This window comes from Rhinopithecus bieti, unplaced genomic scaffold (assembly GCF_001698545.2).
Source record: "Rhinopithecus bieti isolate Rb0 unplaced genomic scaffold, ASM169854v2 scaffold_73398, whole genome shotgun sequence".
NCBI lineage: Eukaryota > Metazoa > Chordata > Mammalia > Primates > Cercopithecidae > Rhinopithecus > Rhinopithecus bieti.
In genome coordinates, this window is record NW_016827206.1 from 1 (window position 1) to 22055 (window position 22055).

Sequence of the window (22055 nt, forward strand, 5' to 3'; positions counted from 1 at the left end):
TATAAAAGAACAATAATGATAAATCACTGGACTCATTTTAGAGTATAAAAGCACTTTTAAGTTCACCTTTTTTTTCAAAGAACCACATTATTGTGTTTTCTCTCATGAAGTATAGATTCATGAGATGAGTTAGAAGCCAATCACAAATTTTTTTCAGATGAAAAATGTAACTAGATTAGGTTAACATAGTAATTTATAAATTTAATCTGAAATGGCTTTCTTTATATTTAATTATCATATTTAAATCTTTTGATTTAATGATAGGATTAAAGGATACAAGATGGGCAAATGTAATATTATTCAAACATGAAATCTGTACATCCCAAAGCCAAGACCTCTTTTAACTTTCACAATTTACCATTAAGTCTTACAATGTCTCCTTATCTTTCTGCTTTAAAAAATCCCAGGCCAGGCGCAGTGGCTCATGCCTATAATCCCAGCACTTTGGGGGACCGAGACGGGCGGATCACCAGGACAGGAGATCGAGATCATCCCAGCTAACACGGTGAAACCCCGTCTCTACTAAAACTACAAAAAAATTAGCCGGGTGTGGTGGCATGTGCCTGTAGTTCCAGCTACTCGGGAGGCTGAGGCAGGAGAATCGCTTCAATTTGGGAAGTGGAGGTTGCAGTGAGCCAAGATAGCCCCACTGTACTCTAGCCTGGGCAACAGAGCAAGACTCCGTCTCAAAAAAAAAAAAAAATCCCAGTAAGGTGGCATGATCCACTAAAAAGATTTGAGACTAGGCCGGGCGCGGTGGGCTCAAGCCTGTAATCCCCAGGCACTTTGGGAGGCTTGAGACGGGCGGATCACGAGGTCAGCGGAGAATCGAGACCATCCTGGTAATACGTAACCCGTCTCTCACTAGAAAAGTGCAAAACGTCAGCCGGCGACGAGGCGGGGCGCCTTAGTCCCAGCTACTCGGGAGGCTGAGACAGGAGAATGGCGGTGAACCCAGGGAGGCGAGAGCTTGCAGTGGTGAGAGCCGGCCACTGCACTCCAGCGCCTGGGGCGCAGAGCCAAGACTCCGTCGATCAACAAAAAAACAAAAAAAAAGAAAAAAAGTATTTTGAGAGAAAAGACTGATGCTGAATTTTGTGTCAGAATGAAACAAATTAACACTCAATTCTACCTCTTCCTTTCTAGAGTAGGAGCCAGCAAACCATGGTCATGGGTCAAATCTGCCCCACCACCTATTTCCATTTCTGTGTGGCCCATGAGCTAAGAATGGCTTATGAACTTTAATTAGTCGAAAAAACTCAAAATAAGGGTATTTTATAACACAGGAAAAGTAAATAAAATTCAAATTTGTGTTCATAAATAAAGTTTTATTGGAACACAGCCGCATTCACCCAATCATGTACTACAAATGGCCGCTTTTGCCTACAATGGCAGAATTGAGTAGCTATGACAGATTTTACGTGGTTCTCTTGTTGCTCTACATTGTGATATGGGAAACTACAAATCATTGTGACATAGTCATAATTCAACAGCATTTTGACTGCCACGTATATTGCTATTCTGTGACTTTTTTTATTAGTAGTGTATACCCAACCTTGTCAAACAAGAAAAGTAGACTTCAAATGTTGCCATTTTAAGGTTCCATAGAGTGGATTATTTGTTAGCAATTAGATAGCAAAGCATGATGCTTATTATTGAGTGACACTATAGCTATGCTAAAGGAAAACAGCAAAATAAGCATTACCAGGTTAGGCGTTCATCACAATATTCCCAACTTGCAGGAAAGCAACAGTCAGAAAAATCAGAAAATTTACAATTTACATCATAGTACAATTTACATCACATTTACAATTTACATCACAGCAGAATTTCTTTACAAAAATAAAAAAATGAAAATGAAGCTATAACCAAAGAAGTTTCCGATTGTTTATATCTGCTAGCCAAGCAAGGAAAGCTACTTATCAATAGTGAATTAATTCACTATTGATCATAGCAGTTGAGGAAGTATGTCCTGAAAAAATAAACTTGTTTAAAGGTTACTTTTTCAGCAGGAACAATTTCTCAAAAAGTTGACAGCATTGGAAGCAACGTCAACAGCTGATTTAAAAATAAGGTAAATGATTGAGTCATTTTCCTTGTTTTTTGATGAACTGACATATATCACCCATATTGCTCTGTGTTACTGTTTATTGAGGGCATCATTACCAAGTTTGAAGTGACTGAAGAGTTGGCCCCTATGAATAGTCTGCATGAAGCTACTACAGGTGAGAATACTTTCAAATAAATTGCTAAAACATTAATTTAGTATAACTTTAAGTGAACTCTGCTATGACTGATGGGGTGATGTGTGGAACAGAAAAAAAAAAAAACTTAGCTGGACAAATTTATAGAGTTAGTGAACATGTAAGGCCTTTTTTTTTTTTTTTTTTTTTTTGTCTTTTTGAGACAGGGTCTCACTCTGTCACCCAGGCTGGAGTGCAGTGGTGCGATCTCGGCTCACCGCAACCTCTACCTCCTGGGCTCAAGCAATGCTCCCACCACAGCCTCTGGAGTAGCTAGGACTACAGGTGTGTGCCACCAAGCCCAGCTAATTTTTTTCGAGATGGAGTTTCACTGTGTTGCCCGGGCTTCTCAAATTCCTGGACTCAAGAGATTCCACCCACCTTCCAAAAGTGCTGGGATTACAGGTGTGAGCCACCATGCCCCTTAAACATGTAAGGTCTTTAAAGTATACAGTTATTCATCAGCAGGTATTTCATGGTAAATATCTGAATCTATCCTGTGTTATTAAACCAGCAGTGTTAATGGTAAACTTCAATTGTTTCATGGACTTATCCATCATCAGTTTGGTGGCTTACTGGTAATAAAAGTTTTATTATGACTTTTTTTAGCTCAGGAACTCTGAATGAGAAGAACTGGCCTTAACTACTATTATCAAACACTTTTTAAATTTTTTAATTGTCTTTGGAAATTAATTTTTACTGTGGACTTCATAATGTTTCGTAATGAATTTAACCTAAAATTACAAACTAAAACGATGTTTATATGTGAAACATATACTGCAATAATGTCATGTTAACAACAACTAATGTTTGAATTGCATGTAATAGCAAGCTGCAATCATTCCTATGCTTTCAAAAGTTGAAATTAGGTAATATCTCTATTCCCATAGAAATTTGCAGCAGATATATTTCTGAGCTCAAGCTATAGGTCTAGCAGTGATTTTATACCTCAGGGCAATTTCCAAAAAAATGTCCTATTTCAAAATTAATTTAAATGTGCAACTGAGGAGCTTCCAGGGCAAACAGCAAGAGAAGATCTGATAGAATTTTATAAATGTCTTACAAATGATCAATATGCTCAATAAAATAATGTGCTCATGGACTGATAGCAGTATCTGACAGTACCTATGTGTGTGAAAAAAATTTTTTCTAAGATAAAATACACAAAATCTCATTACAGATCAGTATTAACAAGTGAACTTTTGCAATTGACCTTGCAAATTTGATGGGCAACACTAACTTTCAACCTCAATTAGGTAAAACATTATTCCCATGAAAAAGAATTCCATTCTTCTCTGGAATTCTGTGGTACAAACAGAAGAAAAGTACCCAATTGTTAGTCTTATATTTTGAACTTTGTTAGTAAAAGTTTTGTGGAGATTTGTTTTCTCTCTTGTTACATAAGTACCTATTTAATATCCTTAATGCTGTATCTTGGCCTAAAAATCCTAAAATAGTTACTATCTGCACACCTTTACAGAAGAAGTTTGCTACCTTTGTTGTAGACTAGGAAAGCCTCTTCTAGAACAGGAAAGATAAATGTCCTTCATGGTATGACCAGATCGTTTTCTACTCCTCTTTCTCATTCATCCATCCCTTTCCTTGTCCAATTATTGTAAATGAATACAAAGGAAGAAAAAATAAATAAATTATCTTGTGATGAACAATAAGACAGTTCTAATTAAATTCCATGATGACATTTGAGCTGAGTCATAAAAACAAATAGAAGTTGGCTGAGGAGAAGCCGGAGTAAGAGGAGAAAACGACATTTTAAGAAAAGGAAAAGGTGTATAAAACACAGCATAATGAAAAGACCTGGAAAACTATGGTGACAGGTTGTCAAAGGACTCATACACTAAGCTGAGGAGCTTGGGTTTCCTTTAGGAAAAGGGAGCCAAAAGAGTGTGTACTAGGGAAGAAAACTAAACAGTGAGCCAGCACATGGCAAAAGTGGTATGAAGACATTCTATTAATGGCCTAAGGCTGTAACCCTCACTGCTACCTCCTCCATTTCTTGCCCATGGTTTATGCCAAGTTTGTAGTGCTAACCAGATGCTGACATATTAAAGTCAACAGGTAACACCCATGTGTCACAGTCTGCTCTCTGAGGCCACAAAAAATTGAGTCCAATCTTTCTTTCACATAACACTCTGTGGTGGGCAGAATCCGAGGAGAATCTCTCTGACTCTTGACCCCTGGTGTTCACATCACATATGGTTTCCTACCCGTGAGCCTGGGCATGATGGACGTCTTGATTCTAGCCAACTGAATATGGCAAAGGACGCTGCAGATGTAATTTAGGCCCTAAATCAGTCGGTTTTGAATTCATCAAGAGGGAGCTGAGGGCAGCCTCTAGTCAACAGCCAGCAAAAAACTGGGCCCTCCATCATATAACTGAAAGGAAATGAATTATGCCAGCAATAAGAGTGACCTTGTAAGTAGATTCTCCTCCCCAATCAAGCCTCCTGATAAGAGACTTGCTGACACCTTGACTCCAGATTGTGAGACTTGGAGCACAGTGATGCTGTGCCTGGACTCCTGACCCACAGAAACTGTTCTCCAAACTACAAGCTGTTTTTTCTTTAAATGATTTCACCACTACCTTTTTATTTTGCAGGACCTGTAACACCTTCCCTTTCTCTGTCTGCTTGGCAAACTCCACTCCCCTTTTAGGGTCACAGCTTCTCAGAGGTTGTGTCTAACTCTCTGCCTTTCATGCATAATAAAGGCCCTCTCACCTGTTCTCCCAGAGATCCTGATATCTTTTTATAACATCACCAACATTGTATCACCGATACTCTTTATAGCAGACTGCATGCTCCATAAAGGTAGGAACCATCATCTTTACAACATCAGTGCCTTGCTCAATGAATGGCCATAGAAGTTCACTGAGTGAATGCTTAATAACTTGAAGTGAAAGAAGATAATCATAGTAACTCAGAATGCATAGCAACTAACTGAGAGGTTGCCTTGTCCAATTCTCTGATTTTTCTATTGCTTAGCTAAATATCTGTAGGGTTTTTCGTCCTGATTTTAGAATATTACAATTTCTCTCCCTTTTATAGAATAGGAAAACAAGATCAGAGAAGAGATTTATGCGCCTTTAAGCAGCAGACTTAAATTTAGAAAAAAAGGTATCAACTTCAGGTTTAACCCTTTCTATTATGCTAAGGTTGTATAATAACACACTACTATGACAGGATTCTATAATCTATTAGGCATCTTAGAGTTTCACAGAGTAACAGAAACAAATCTTTTTATGAAAACATCCCACTCTGTAAAAAAACCTCAGTTTTATCATATCAATCATATGAAGGACAATTTCAGACTTATATATTGGGGGCTGGAGTAGGAATAAGATGCATGACATTTGTTAATATATATAGATTATTTTGACAACACAAGGTAAACAAAAGTTTATGGAGTACCTCATACAATGTTCTCCTTTTCTCCGTAAGACATGCAAATGAAAACCTATTTTCTTTGAAGAGTCAGATAATGGTGTTAAAGTGCCATCTCCCCTATCTACTGCAGGAAAGAAATTCAATTGATCTCCTTCTCGGTACACCAAAAATGTAACTTGTTTGTTGCAGGAGGTCTTCTCCCAGACCTCAACTCGACTGGAATCCAAGTACTCTGCCATCTTCCTAACTGGATCTTCTGTAGGAACTACAAATGGAAAATTGATAAGTCTTCGATTTGGATCAAGTTTTATGCATCTGGGCACAGTAGTAACAGGATATAATGTACTGAATTTGAACAACAGCCCTGTGCATATAATATAAACATGATATTCTTCAAATAAGTTTCTGATCTTTCTAGAGTTAATATAGCATTCCTTATGTTGTATTAATAAGAAACAAACAAACGAAATGCATGATTATGTTACTATGTTAAAAGACAGAGCTAAACCAAAACATGAGGGTTTTTTGTCCTATGCCATTATAGTCTATATTTTTCTCCCTATGCCACTAGAGTCTGTATATTTCCTGATTCTATGACATTACTATCAACAATTCTTTTACCATATACTTTTTGCTCCCTATATTTTCAAATATTGGTTCCAACAATAATTAAAATCAACATAAATCCCACTTACTTTGGATTAAAAGTACACAGACACAGTCGTATGTGGTGGCTCATGCCTGTAATCCCAGCACTTTGGGAGGCCGAGGCAGGCAGATCATGAGGTCAAGAGATCGAGACCATCCTGGCCAACATGGTGAAACCCCGTCTTTACTAGAAAAAATACAAAAATTAGCTGGGCATGGTGGCGTGCACCTGTAGTCCCAGCTATTCGGGAGGGTAAGGCAGGAGAATTGCTTGAACTCAGGGGCCGGCAGTTGCAGTGAGCTGAGATTGCGCCACTACACTCCAGCCTGGCGACAGAGGGAGACTGTATCCCAAAAAAAAAAAGGGGGACACACACACACACACAAATACATAATTAGGAGACATATCTAAGAAATTAGAAGTAAGCAGACTTATTTTTTTCTTTCTGGTTTTATATAAAGGCTGATTCTGAGAGCTGTTTCTTGACGTGAAATTAAGTAATTAAAAGTACATAATAACTTAGAACGGGAGGGGGTCACTTAATGTACTAAAACTGCAACAGTTCCAGGAAAAAATAAAAGTTCTCTCCCAAAGACATTCTCATCACACTGCAGAAACATTTGCTTTCTCCTAAAAGAGGCAAAGATTTCCCAAGCTGCATAACTTTTATTTATTTATTAACAGAATCGTGGTGCTCTACAATCCTTTAAAAAGAAGTTGCAGCAATAGGAAAGTATTAAACTTGGAAAGCAGTAAGGTAAAAACATCAAAGATGTTTCCATAGCCTAAATTCAATAACACTATTACTAACACAAAAATCTTATGATTTAGCTTGCTTTATGAAAATAGTTATTTGGATGTTTTTATTTACTTTCATAGGCCCAAAATGTATAAATATTAAAAGACACTTTTCAAACAACTTCTTGCCCTTTGTAAGTTAATGCTCCACTTTCCATATTACATCCAGAGATAAAAATTTGGATCAGAGGGCAGACCTTTGGGGGAAAAAAAAACAACAAAATACAACAAAAAAGAAATAAAAATTATGCCTATTTTTTTAGATATTACTATAGCCATTACCACAGTCACATGAAAGCCTTTCCTAAACCAGCACAGGGCGCCTTACTCAGGCAGGTGTATGTGTGTATCTTCTCACAACAGAAAAGTCTTTCAGATTTTACCAGCTATAAAACAGTATATATGAAGTTTGATATGCATTGGGCACAATTTAGTTTTAGAAAAGAAACTAATTTTAATCTTTCTATGCTGCTTTGATAATGGTTATTTCAAAACAATTTTATCTTTTATTTGTATTCTTTATTTGAGACAGAGTCTCACTCACTCATATGTTTATGAAGAGTGTTATACAGATTCTGAGGCAAACATATTTTTTCTTTTTTTTTTTTTGAGACGGAGTCTTGCTCTGTCGCCCAGACTGGAGCGCAGTGGCGCAATCTCCACTCAACTGTAACCTGTGTCTCTCAGGTTCAAGCAATTCTTGTGTCTCAGCCTCCTGAGTAGCCCGCCACCATGCCCAGCTAATTTTTGAATTTTTAGTAGAGATGGGGTTTCACCATGTTGGCCAGTCTGGTCTCAAACTCCTAACCTCAATCCCAGTGCCTATAATCCCAGCTACTCAGGAGGCTGAGGCAGGAGAATCACTTGAACCCAGGTGGCAGAGGTTGAAGTGAGCTGAGATCAAGCCACTGCACTCCAGCCTGGGCAACAGAACAAGACTCCATCTCAAAAAAAAAGTTTACCTCAGAGTCTGTATCACACTCCTCATAAACATATAAAACAATTTTAGTTCTAATAAGAAAAGAAGGTGTTTTGATTAGACACTCTGGTTTAAAGTAGTATTACACACAAATAACCAACTTTCAAAAATGTAATACAATAGAATTCACATGGCATTAAACAGTATATAATTCTCTCTTAATATAATGGCTCAGTAAACATAGGGTTCTTGTGCTACTCTCAAGAGTTATTCCTATAAACATCACATAGTTATTACCGTAAATGTCACATAGGACAATTACTTAAATCAAATTATTTAAAAGTCTCTGATATCAGGAGCGCTAACACGCCCTAACATTACTCACTTTGTTTTCTCTAACCTATAAAAAGCAGTTCAACAGCCAAAGTAGCATATCTCATTAAATCCTCTTGAAGTAGCTAAGAAAAAGATGGCAATAATCCTATCTTCTAACCAAAATTATGAAAATAGGGATATAATTTGACATGTGGAAGCAAGCCAGGAGTAGAATCAATACTTATCCTTCAGTTTTCTGGTTAGTGAAGGATCAAATAAATCTGAAGGCCTTCCTCAAAATGAGGTCCACAGAAGAGGACACTCTGACTAGTCTCCTCCACTTGATGGGAATTCATGTGACACACCTGACTCAGGGACCAATGTGAATACTGCCTGCTCTTCTTGTGCTTAATAAAACCCTCTCATCAATCAAGTCTCCACTAATGTCATCTTTTTTTTTTTTTTTTTTTTTTTTGAGACGGAGTCTCGCTCTGTCACCCAGGCTGGAGGGCTGTGGCCAGATCTCAGCTCACTGCAAGCTCCGCCTCCCGGGTTCACGCCATTCTCCTGCCTCAGCCTCCCGAGTAGCTGGGACTACAGGCGCCGCCACATCGCCCGGCTAGTTTTTTGTAGTTTTAGTAGAGACAGGGTTTCACCGTGTTAGCCAGGATGGTCTCGATCTCCTGACCTCGTGATCCGCCCGTCTCGGCCTCCCAAAGTGCTGGGATTACAGGCTTGAGCCACCGCGCCCGGCCTAATGTCACCTTTTTTGAGGGCCCTTCCTACCCTGTTTTCTGCATAGCACTTACAACCATTAGGAGTTACGTCGACTCTTTACACATTTATTGTAGGCACTGTCATGAAGCAGAGACTTTCTCTCCCGTGTCTACCATACTTGGAACATTGCACTGACCATTTAGTAGATGCTCAATATGTAGTTGTTGAATGAATGACTGGATTTCAGAACTACTTATATTCTGAGAAAGGATGCAACAGGGCCATGATAATATCCATGAAACCCAGATGCATCACAAACCAAGTAAACAGGCAACGTTGGAATTTTGCAAAACAATCATAATCTCAGGAATTGAAGATCTGGTAGATTTAAAAATAAACAAGATTCCTATGAAACTAAACTCAATGGTAACATAATACTTACAGTAAGTCATTCCATTTCTTTTCCCTATATTGGCAAAAGGTTTATTTTTAAATCTCCCTGAATTGGATCAGGAATCAGGTGATTTTTCTGAATTGTATTTTAGAGTTCCAGCCTCTAGGCATTAGGTTTTAAAGAACAAGGCCTAGAGAACCAAATGTGATTTTTCTAAGACCTAATAGCAGAAAGGAAACCTAAATGAAACCTGAGGCTATAAAAATATTAACTGACATAAAGAATGTTACTGTCAAATTGCTTTTATATATATATATATGCCTACCTCTTCTAGTATTTATAGGTCCGCCACGCATAGCCAAAACTAGCTTCAAGGTACACCCTTCTGAAATGCTGTGGAGAGTTAACACAAAAATAAATCATAATCATCAAAATGCATTCAGTGCTAAATGTACACATAATTACATGCTGGCTTATCAGGCAGAGTGCCTACTCTCTAAAATATAAAAATATAGCAATATAAATACATATAAAATGTTAACGTATTTACTGGTACAAATAATAAAAGAAGTGAAACAAATTCTCATAAGCCATAAAGAAATCCAAGAATAAACATACTGGAAAAGACCTCTGTGATTATGTGTTTTAGCTTGTTCATTTCACATTAAGGAAAAGGAGGCCCAGAGAACAAAAGTGGCTTGCCCAAGACCCAAAGTGTAGAAAATAGCAAATCTATTTAATAAAATAGAAAATAGAACAAGAACAAGGTCTCCTAACTCTCAGTACTCTTACAGCTATTCCACATTGCCTCTTATCCTTTTGCCCTTTTCTTAAGAAAGGAGTGATGAATTATGTGAAAGAGGGGAGAAATAAGAGAGACAAAGTGTCAGAAAGTATGTTGGTAGTCACTGGTGCACACAGCATTGCTTAGTAACAAAAGCAGGGCTTAATGAGAAAGGAAAGACTTTGGGAAGAACAATTCTCTCTTATCCAAAACTCTTGTAAAAACAGAAAGAAAAGGAACATGGCCAGGAAGGAATGGTTCAATATTCAAAGAAAGGAGCAAAGCAGGCAAGAAGATAATGGGAGGATTTCAAAAGGCAAGAGATAAACAGCTTGACATGAAAAATGAAAAGGGAACATAAACGTATCAGAGGATAAAGGTTAAGTAGTATAGAGTACCAAACTAATGCATCTAAAGTTCAGGATGTATGATGAAATCTAGGAATCTGAACTATTCAGAAGAAAAAGAGACATGATCTAAGAGTTCAAAAGACAAATATTAGCATATGGAGTCATAATACTAAGTGCCTACAAAACAGCCAATATGCAATTACACTCACTTGTAATCATTCAAGCAATAATCATTTTCAAGTTCCATGTTATTCCAAATTAAGTGCTGTCGACAGATGGGAATACCTTAAGGGAAAGTTATTTAAAAAAAAGTGTTAAAAGAATTCAATAGCATCTCCAAAAGAGTATGATACAAATCTATTTCATTAAGGAACTAAGAGTACTAATAAATTAAACATTGTTCTAAATTGAATGCTAGGTGCTAAAATTTACAGAAGGCATGTCTAAAAGGAGATATAGTCCAATCCATTCACTGTAGAAAAGAACAGGTGTTGCAACAACTCTCTGGTCCTAAAACAAGGTATAAGATAGAAAGCCCTTTAAAAAGGCAAGATAGTATGCTCCTGCACAGCAAAAGAAGCTATCAACAGAGTAAAGAGATGATCTACAGAATGGGAGAACACATTCACAAACTATGCATCTGATAAAAGTCTAATATCTATATTCTACAAAGAACTTAATTCAACAAACAAAAAACAACCCCATTAAAAAATGGGCAAAGGACATGAACAGACACTTCTCAAAAAAAAAGACATATATGTTGCCAACAAATATATTTTAAAAGCTCAACATCACTAATCATTAGAGAAATGTAAATCAAAACCACAATGAGATACAAGCTCACACCTGTCAGAATGGCCATTATTAAAAAGTCAAAAAATAGCAGATGTTGGCAAGGTTGAGGAGAACAGGGAACGCATACACTGCTGGTGGGAATGCAAATTAGTTCAGCCATTGTGGAAAGCAATGTGGAGATTTCTCAAAGAGGTTAAAATAGAACTACCATTCAACCCAGCAATCCCACTACTGGGCATATACCCAAAGAAAAATAAACCGTTCTATCAGCAAGACACATGCACTGGTATGTCCATCACAGCACTATTCACAATACCAAAGAGATGAAATCAATCAAGACGCCCCTGCAACAGTGGACTGGACAAATAAAATGTGGTGCATATACACCACAGAACACCATGCAGCCATAAAAATAATAAAATTATGTCCTTTGCAGCAACATGAATGCAGCTGGAGGCCATCATCCTAAGAGAACAAACGCAGGAACAGAAAACCCAAATACCATGTGTTCTCACTTATAAGCAAGAGCTAAACACTGAGTATTTATGGACACAAATATGGGAACAATAGACACTATGGACCACATGGGGAGGGAAGGGGATGTGGGTTGAAAAACTACCTATCGAGTACTATGCTCACATCCTGGGTGACAGGATAATTCATACACCAAACTTCAGCAACACACAATTTACCCATGTAACAAACCTGCCCATATATCCACTGAACCGAAAATAAAAGTTGAAAAAAAAAAAAAAGGTTTTGGGCTGGGTGCAGTGGCTCATGCCTGTAATCCCAGCACTTTGGGAGGCCGAGGCAGGTCGATCACGAGGTCAAGAGATCGAGACCATCTTGGCCAACATGGTGAAACCCCATCTCTACTAAAAATACAAAAACTAGCCAGGCATGGTGGCAGGCGCCTGTAGTCGCAGCTACTCAGAAGGCTGAGGCAGGAGAATCACTTGAACCTGTGAGGCAGAGGTTGCAGTGAGCCGAGATTGCGCCACTGCACTCCAGCCTGGCAACAGAGTGAGACTCCATCTCTTAAAAAAAAAAAAAAAAAAAAGACATCATGAATCAGGCCTGAAGAGTTTAATATTTAAGGCCTAAAATGGAAATCAAAAGCGAACAGGAATAGCTATTCTTATATCACATAAAACAGACTTTACAGCAACAACATTAAAAAAAAAAAAAAGACAAAGAAGGTCGTTACATAATGATAAAAGGATCAGTCCAACAAGAAGATATTACAATCCTAAATATATATGCACCTAACTCCTGAGCTCCCAGATTCATAAAACAATTACTACTAAGAAAAGAGATAGACAACAACACAATACTGGGGGACTTTAACCCTCCACTGACAGCACCAGACAGGTCATGAAGACAGAAAGTCAACAAAGAAACAATGGACTTAAACTGCACTCTAGAACAAATGGACCTAACAGATATTTACAGAACATTCGACCAAAGAACTGAAAAACATACATTCTTCTCATCATGAAACTCCAAGATCATATGAGAGGGCACAAAAAAGTCTCAAAATATTTTTAAAAATCAAAATTCTATCAAGTATCCCCCCAGACCACAGTAGAATAAAATTAGAAATCAACTCCAAATACACAGAAATTAAACAATCTGCTGCTGAACGATTTTTGGGTTAACATTTTGAAATCAAAATGGAGATTTAGAAATTCTTCCAAAGGAATGATAATAGTGATACAAGTTATCTAAACCTCTGAGATACAGCAAATGCAGTGCTAAGAGGAAAGTTTATATAGTGCTAAATGCCTACATCAAAAAGTCTGAAAGGTCACAAACTGACATCACAGTTTGATGTGTAACATCACACCTCAAGGAACTAAAGAAACAAGAATGAACCAAACCCACAGCTAGCAGAAGAAAAGAAATAAAGATCAGAGCAGAACTAAATTGAATTGAAACAAAAAAATACTAAAGATCAATAAACAAAAGGTTGGTTCTTTGAAAATATAAACAAAATCCACAGGCCATTAGCTATATCAATCAAGAAAAGAAAACAGAAGATGCAAATAAACTCACTGAGAAATAAAAATGGAGACATTACAACTTACACCACAGAAATACAGAAGATCATTCAAGACTACTACAAATACCTTTATGCACACAACCTAGACAATCTAGATGAAATGGATAAATTCCTAGAAACATACAATCCTCCTACCTTAAGTAAGGAAGAAATAGAAATCCTGAACCAATAACAAGCAGTGACAATGAATCAGTAATTTTTAAATTGCCAACAAAAAAAAAGCCCAGGGCTGGATGGATTCACAGACTAATTCTACCAGACATTCAAAGAACTGGTACTGGCCAGGCTCAGTGGCTCATGCCTGTAATCCCAGCACTTTGGGAGGCCAAGATGGGTGGATCACGAGGTCAGAAGATCAAGACCATCCTGGCTAACACAGTGAAACCCATCTCTACTAAAAATATAAAAAATTAGCCGGGTGTGGTTCACGCACCTGTAGTCCCAGCTACTCGGGAGGCTGAGGCAGGAGAATTGCTTGAACCTGGGAGGCAGAGGTTGCAGTGAGCCGAGATCGTACCACTGCACTCCAGGCTGGGTGACAGAGCAAGGCTCCGTTTCAAAAAAAAATAAAAGAAAAGAATTGGTACCAATCCTATTCAAACTATTCCAAAAGACTGAAAAAGAGGGAATTGGCCAGGCGAGGTGGCTCACACCTCACGCCTGTAATCCCAGTACTTTGGGAGGCTGAGGTGGGCAGATCACAAGGTCAGGAGTTTGAGACCGGCCTGGCCAATATGGTGAAACCCTGTCTCTGAGAGCTCAAAGCTGCAGTGAGCTGTAATTGTGCCACTGCACTCCAGGCTGGGTAACAAAGTGAGAACCTGTCTCAAAAACAAAAATAAAAACAAAAAACCTGTAATGGAAAAGTTAAAAGCACTAGAACTCAAAACACAGTAACAAGAAAACAACAAAAATTCGAATAGATACTTCACCAGAAAAGATACAGATGATGCAACAGACTGAATGTTTGTATTCCCCCACTCAAATTCATATGCTGAAGGCTAAATACCCAATATAATGGCATCAGAGGTAAGGTTGGAGGTCTTTGGAGGTAATTAGGTCATGAGGGTAGGGTCCTCAAGAATGGGATTAGTGTCCTTAGAAGAGAGATGATCTCCCTCTCTCTCTCTCTTTACCATGAGAGGATATAGAAAGAGAATAGCTGTCTGCAAACCAGAAAGAGTGCCCTCACCAGACCCTAGACCTGTGGGTAATCTTGGACTTCCCAGCTCCAGAACTGTGAGAAATAAAACTCTGTTGTTTAAGCCATCCAATCTATGGTATTCTGTGACAGAAACCTGAACTTTTTTTTTTTTTTTTTGAGACAGGGTCTCATCTGTTGCCCAGGCTGGACTGTAAAGATGCAATTTTAGTTCACTGCAACCTCCACCTCCTGAGCTCAAGCGATCCTCCCACCTCAGCCTCCTGAGCAGCTGGGACTCCAGGGGCATGCCACCATGCCCAGATAATTTTTGTATTTTTAGTAGACACAGGGTTTCACAACGTTGCTCAGACTGGTCTTGAACTCCAGGACATGAGTGATCCACCTGGCTCAGCCTCTCAGCCTGAACTTATTAAGACAGATGACAAGCAGATTAAAAGATGCATAACATCATCAGTCACTAGGAAAATGTAAATTAAAACCACAATGAAATATTGCCAATTCATATTATAATAGCAAAATGAAACAAAACTGAAACTAAAAGAACCCAGACAATATTATTAAGTGCTGATAAGGATACAGAGCAACCAGAACTTTTATGTATTACTCATATAAACACAAAATGGTAACAGCCACTCTGGAAAATAATTTAGCAGTTTTATAAAGTTAATATATACTTCCTATGCAATTCAGCAATTCCACTCTTAAGTATTCACCCAAGTGAAACAAAACCTATGCTTCCATAAAATGTGTATGTGAAAATTTATGACTTTATTTGTAATCACCAAAAACTAAAAACCACCCAGATGTCCCTCAACTTGGGAATGAATAACTATGGTACTTCCTTATAACGGAACATTACTCAGCCATAAACAGAATGAACTACTGATACATGTAACAATATGATAAGTCTCAAATGTATTATGTGTAAGTGAAAAACAACCTGACTTAAGAGACTATAAAGTATATGATTTCATTTATATAAAATTATAAAAAAGGCAAAATTACAGGAACAGAAACAGATCAGTGAGTACGACAGGGGATTGGAATAGAGGAAGGGATTGACCACAAAAGGTACAGGAGAATTCTGATGGGTAATGGAACTGTTCTATATCTTGATTGTGGTGGTGACTGTATGATAGTAAATGTCTGCCAACACCAACAGAACGATATACTTGTTATGGGTTGAACTGTGTCCCTTCAAAATTCTTATGTTGAAGTCTAAGCCCCTTATACCTCAGAATGTGACCTTAATTTGAAGATAGAATCTTGACATATGTATTCAAGTTAAAGTGAGGTAACTAGGGAGGGCCCTAATCCAATATGACTGGTATCCACATAAAAAGGAGAAATTTGGAGGCAGATACACATAGACACAAGGAGATTATCACGTAAGAAGACCAGGGTGATGCCTTGAATAAGTCAATGAACTAGAAAGATTGAAAGCAAATCTCTAGGAGCTGGGTGAGAGGCATGTGACAGATTCTACAGCCCTCAGAAGGACCTGACACTCACCAGCTAAATTTCGTATTTTCAGCCTCCAAAACTGTGTAACTTTCTGTTGTTTAAGTCACCCAGTTTGTGATACTTTGCTATGACAGCCCTAGCAAACTAATACAATATGTAAATTGTATGATATGTAAATTATATCTTCCTAAAAAATGGTTTGTTAGAATTTGGAGACAAATGAAAACATGCTCAGTATTATTAGTTAGCAAATTAACAATGTGTATAAACTACAAAAAATGATCAAAGCTATCTAATCGTATACATTGCTGTGATTACAAAGCCCTTAAGTAACTATTACAATTTTTTAAACAAAAAAATATTTTTAGCAAAACAAATACTTGGAATTTAGTAACACTGACATTCAACTTACCAAAAACTTATAGGATATAGCTAACACAGTTATTGGAATTTTAAAATAAATGGTTATGTTTTTAAGAAGTTGAGACTCCTAGTTTCAGCTCTGACATGTGGAGAACTTTTAATTCACCACTTCTTACAAGAAAAAAAGCTGAACAAACTGAAAACCAACAACTTTTCCTGGTGCCATCAGAGAAATTAGGTAGTAAGGTAAACTACCATAAAAAAATCTGTTGAGATAGGCAAACCCAGAGAGCCAGAGTCAAGATCCGTTTACGTGAAGCAGAAGCCTCTAAAGTCATGAATTGGAAGGAACACTTCCGTGGTAATTTTGATGAATTCATAGAGGCTGAGTGTGGACTAGCATGACACTGGGAAATTACTGAGGGCCAGTATACCAGGCCCCTCTAGCCTCCCTACCTCACTTGAACTACTAGAAGCTGAGGGAGAAGAGAAGCCAAGACACACTTTGAAGGTCCCAGCCCAGAGGCACAGACCCACTGAAAGATTTAATCGTAAGATTACAGAATGTTTCCCCTTTTCCCAATATCTCACCACCACACTAACAAGGCTCCAGTATAACAACAGTGGATTACAACTGAAAGAATTGTAAGACACAAACTCTAAGGAGGAGTCTTCAGGGAAACTCAAAGGCATCAGCGGAGACAAAACAAGAAAATGAGAGGAATTTGAAGCCTCTAGCACTTGCAACTACAGCAAACATTAAACACAGCCCAATTTCTAGCCAGTTGAAGATAAAACCTCACTCTAATGTCCTATTTACCTCAATTCCTATTACCTGATATATTATATCTGGTTTTCAACTAAAAATTACAAAGCATGCTAAAAGACATGAAAACACACAGTCTGAAAAGAGAAAACTAGCATCAGAAATAGATATGGCAGAGATCTTGAAATTATCGGACAGGGAAATTAAAATAGCTAATATTAATATGCTAGGAAATCTAATGGAAAAGTATACAACATGAAATAACGGATTGATAATACAAGCAGAGATGGAAACTTTAAGAATAAAAAGTAGATGTTAAAAATGAAAACACTAACAGTAATAAAGAATGCCTTTGATTGGTCATCTGCAGACTGGATGTGGTGAGAAAAGAATCGGGAAGTTTGAAAAATGGCAACAGAAACTTCCTAGGAGAGGCACAGTGGTATGCACTTGTAGTCCCAACTACTTGAAAGGCTGAGGGACAAGGATTATTTGAGTCTAGGAGTTTGAGTCCAGCCTGGCCAACATAGGGAAATCCCATCTCAAAATAAATAAATAAAAGAAACAAAGAAAAGAAAATAAACTTGGCAAAACGGACTGTTAAGAGAAAAAAGAACACACAAAAACAACATCTATTAACTGTGGGACAATTTCAAAAGTTGTAGCAATTTCAAAAGGTGCTACTAGAATATCAGAAGAAAAAATGAGACAGAAGAAATAGTTAAATAATGGCCCGATTTTCCAAAATTAATGAAACATACCAAACCGCAGATCCAAGAAGCTCAGAGAATACCAAACACAGTAACTACCAAAAAATCTACACCTTCAACATATTATATCAAACTGTAGAAAAGCAAAGACAAAGACAAAATCCTTAAATCAGGCAGAAAAGGGAAAAAAACACCTTACCTAAAGAGAAGCAAAGATAATTACTACAGGGGAGTTATCATCAGAAATCATGCAAATAAGAAAAGAGTGGAGTGAAATATTTAGTATTGAAAGAAAAAAAACACCAACTTAGAATTCTATACCCTGAAATATTATCCTTCAGAAATGAAGGAGAAATACTTTTTCAGACAAACAAGAAGCGTTAAAATCTAGGTTTTTTTTGCAAGAAACCTTAAAAGACATTATTCACAGAAAAAATGATGTAGGTTAGAAACTAAGATCTACATAAAGAAAGCAAGAGGGCTGAGCATGGTAGAATTTGTTGCCAGTGCATCCATATTGCAAGAAATGTTAAAAGACATTATTCACAGAAAACAGGATGTAGGTCAGAAACTCAGATCTACATAAACAAAGGAAGAGGGCTGGGCATGGTGGCTCACGTCTGTAATCCCAGCTTTTTGGAAGGCTGAGGCAGGAGGATCGCTCTGCTAATCACTTCACCTTTAACTCATTTAATCCTGAGAACAACCCTTTGAGATAAACACTATTCTTCTTCCATTTTAGACTGAGACACCTAAGATAAAGAGAGGTTAAGTAATTTGGGCAGCCAGTCATCTGAAGCCGGGCAGCAAGGCTTCGGCACTCCAGTTCCCTTTTTCGAGGCCCACTGCAAGTCCCTGAGCAGGCCCTGCTCCTGCCTTGCTGCAGCCTCCTTGTTCCTAATGCAGCACACTCCTTCAGCCCTTTCTCCACTAGCCCCTCCATCCTCCCCACTCTCCCCACCAGGCTCTAGTTCTCAACTCACCAAAAACTTCCCCTAAAGGAAAAGCAGTCTGGCAGAATAATCATTTTCCCGGCAGGACAAACCCAAGCAGCCTCACCTCTGCCCTCCGTATTCCATATCCCTCTAACTTGGAGAGTCTGACTCACACTGTGTGACCCCCAATGTCTTCCAGGGTATAAAGATCACCCAGAAAGGGCTTAAAATGTATTTTTCGGCTGGGTGCGGTGGCTCATGCCTGTAATCCCAACACTTTGGGAGGCCAAGGCAGGTGGATCACCTGAGGTCAAGAGTTCAAGACCAGCCTGGTAAACATGGTGAAACCCCATCTCTACTAAAAGTACAACATTAGTCAGGCATGGTGGCACATGCCTGTAATCCCAGCTACTCGGGAGGCTGAGGCAGGAGAATCATTTGAACCCAGGAGGCAGAGGTTGTGGTGAGTAGAGACTGTGCCATTGCACTCCAGTCTGGGCAACAAGAGCAAAACTCTGTGTCAGAGAAAAAAAAAAAAAAGAAGAAGAAGACTATGTTCTCTCTCTGCCATGTGAAGATGCAGTGAAAATGCAGTGGGCAAGCCTAGAGGAGAGCCCCCACCAGAACCTGCCCATGCTGGTACCCTGATATTCAGCCTTCAGACAGAAATAAATTTCTGTTGTTTAAGCCACCAGTCTGTGGTATTTTGTTATGACAGCTCCAGGAGACTAAGACAGTAGGGTATTTTACATATTACCTTATTTAATTTCCTAATATCTGTATTTGTTCATAAACATCTAAACTTAGATTCAATTGTCTAATAACCACAAAGCCACTGCTTTTGTCCCCACAATGTCTCCTCCTACAGAGGACAAGGAATCTATAACTTGGCTCTGGTTCTGACTCGTGGAAACTAAATATTTCCCCTTGGATGAGTTATTAATCTCCTCTAAACCCAAGTTGACTCTTCTGACATAAAAAGATTGAAACAGAATTCTCTCTAAAGTGCTTTTGCTGCATAGAGGTTATTTAAAATTCATGAACGAGATAAAAAATACAGAGATAATTTACAACACAAGAGGATTTCATCTTCATGCTCGGTATCCTCTAAACTATGATATAAATTGCAAAGCAGAACAAAGCCAAAATAGACTATTATGACTCTAGACCTCACCAAATCATTTAGGGCAGACAAAAGCTTCAAGAGCCATTACTGAATGTACTGATGTGGTCACTGGACTCGGCCAGCCACTTACTTCAGTAGGATGTCTCCTGGGGCTAGAGAAATAGCAAATATTCAGGAGCTCACGTATCAGAATCCTTGACCTCACAAAAATGAAACATTCTAACCCTCCTCATCCTTCTACAATTCTGAACTTAAACCAGCTGGAGGGTAACCCTAGTCACTACCTTTATATTACAAGCAAGTTCCAGCTGGTTTCATCAACAAAGATCCATTTACTGTTATATGGAACAATTTAATTTTCTACTCAAAACTGGATTTTTAACAACTACAAATGGCAAACATTACTTATTGCAGAAATCTGCAAAATGAAAAGAAAAGACTAATTTTAATTTTAATGTTTAAAAGTGCACTTTTAGGCACTTTTTGCAAATATACAAACCACAAAAGAGACGTTACACATTATTCAGCACCCCTGCTATACTAAGGGAACTTTGAATGTATGTAAATGTAAGCCAAAAACTCTTTCCGGAAAACCTCCGCATTAAAAAAAAAAAAAAAAAAAAAAGCATGGTTGCAAAGCAGTGTAAAAAGGGAAATAAGATCCCTAGAAGGGAATATAATTACTATTTCCCATTAAAAGTAAAATATAAAGTAACATTAAAAGTAACTATAAAATAATTAAGACAGAATTTGCATGTCACCATAACCTGCTGAAAGTGACTCTAAAATATTATTTCACACCACAGCATGATGCCAGGGATTTGCTTCTAAAGACTCTGGTGAACACAGCAACGGGTACAAAATAGTTCATAAGCTGATAAATGTTGGAGAGAGGGAGTAGAAGGGGGTTCAGTATCTTATTCTTTCTAACATCATATATGTTTGAAATTGTCTCCATTAAAATACTTCAAAATTACTAGACATTATTTCATATCCTAAAACAAAGAAAGATGAGTACCTTCCAATCTTCGAATTTTTGCTTTCACAGAAATAATAGTTTCAAAAGGTGAAACTCTCAGCTCAAAACATGTTCCAGTTAATGTTTCAATGAAGAGCTCCATGGTATCATAGAAATGAAGTCTGTAGTAATATGGTCCCATGTCATCATCATTGAAGAATGGAGGCTCTTTTCTGTTATCCATTACTTTGACTTTTCTACTTCTTCTAAAATATGTCGTAGGCAACTGTATTCCAGTTCTAGCCGAATCAGGTTTGAAGACTGGTAATATATATTGTTGTTCATGTTTTGAGTTTTGTACCTAAAAAAACAAGAATTTTTTTAACAAGCCTATCTGAAAGTCGTATTTGTCCATAAAGATTTTTCATATACCTGTGGTCCATATCAATCTTCCAGACAGCCCCAGAATTCACTTTAGTGCTTTTAACTATGTCTAATCCTGAACTTTTCACATTTGTCTCTGAAATCACTCTCCTATCGAGACCATAAGATTATTAAGAATAGGTATATTTTTTATATTATAATGTACCATACGAGAGCTCAGCACAGTTACTTATATATATAGTACATGCTCAACAAATACTTTCGTTGTTAAATGATACATAAACCAAACTCAACAAACACATCAGTACATTTTTGCAAGGCTTTGAAAAATTTATTCATATCCTTTTCTAAAACATACAAATTATGTCTTCTATACCATACAAAGCATAACCTCACAACCATTGTACATTTGACTTTTTTTTTTTTTTTGACAGAGTCTCGCTCTGTCACCAGGTTGGAGTGCAGTGGCACAATCTTGGCTCACTGCAACCTCCGCCTCCCGGGTTCAAGCAATTCTCCTGCCTCGGCCTCCCAAGTAGCTGGAATTACAGGCACCTACCACCATGCCCAGAAGATTTTTGTATTTTTAGTACAAACAAGGTTTCACCATGTTGGCCAGGATGATCTCGATCTCTTGACCTCATGATCCACCCACCTCAGCCTCCCAAAGTGCTGGGATTACAGGCATGAGCCACCGTGCCCAGTCATTTAACATATATATGTGTGTGTGTGTGCGCGCATATACATATAT

At 37.9% G+C, this 22055-nt stretch overlaps 1 protein-coding gene across 5 annotated transcripts in view; it reads right to left on the minus strand.

Moving 5' to 3' along the window:
• Nucleotides 1-2595: 2595 nt before the first annotated feature.
• LOC108523221 (AN1-type zinc finger protein 4-like) overlaps nt 2596-22055 on the minus strand; it is a 35096-nt gene continuing 15636 nt past the window's right edge. For 4 of the 5 annotated variants that reach the window (XM_017863732.1, XM_017863733.1, XM_017863734.1 and 1 more), the window contains exons 2-5: nt 20981-21281; nt 10783-10858; nt 9765-9832; nt 4829-5912 (exon numbers count right to left, since the gene is read on the minus strand). In XM_017863732.1, the coding sequence (XP_017719221.1) occupies nt 5617-5912; nt 9765-9832; nt 10783-10858; nt 20981-21164 (624 nt within the window). In that variant the 5' untranslated portion in view covers nt 21165-21281 and the 3' untranslated portion in view covers nt 4829-5616. Of the gene's footprint in view, nt 3845-4828; nt 5913-9764; nt 9833-10782; nt 10859-20980; nt 21282-22055 lie in introns of those variants that run through there. The other variant, XM_017863736.1, reaches the window with a different exon arrangement.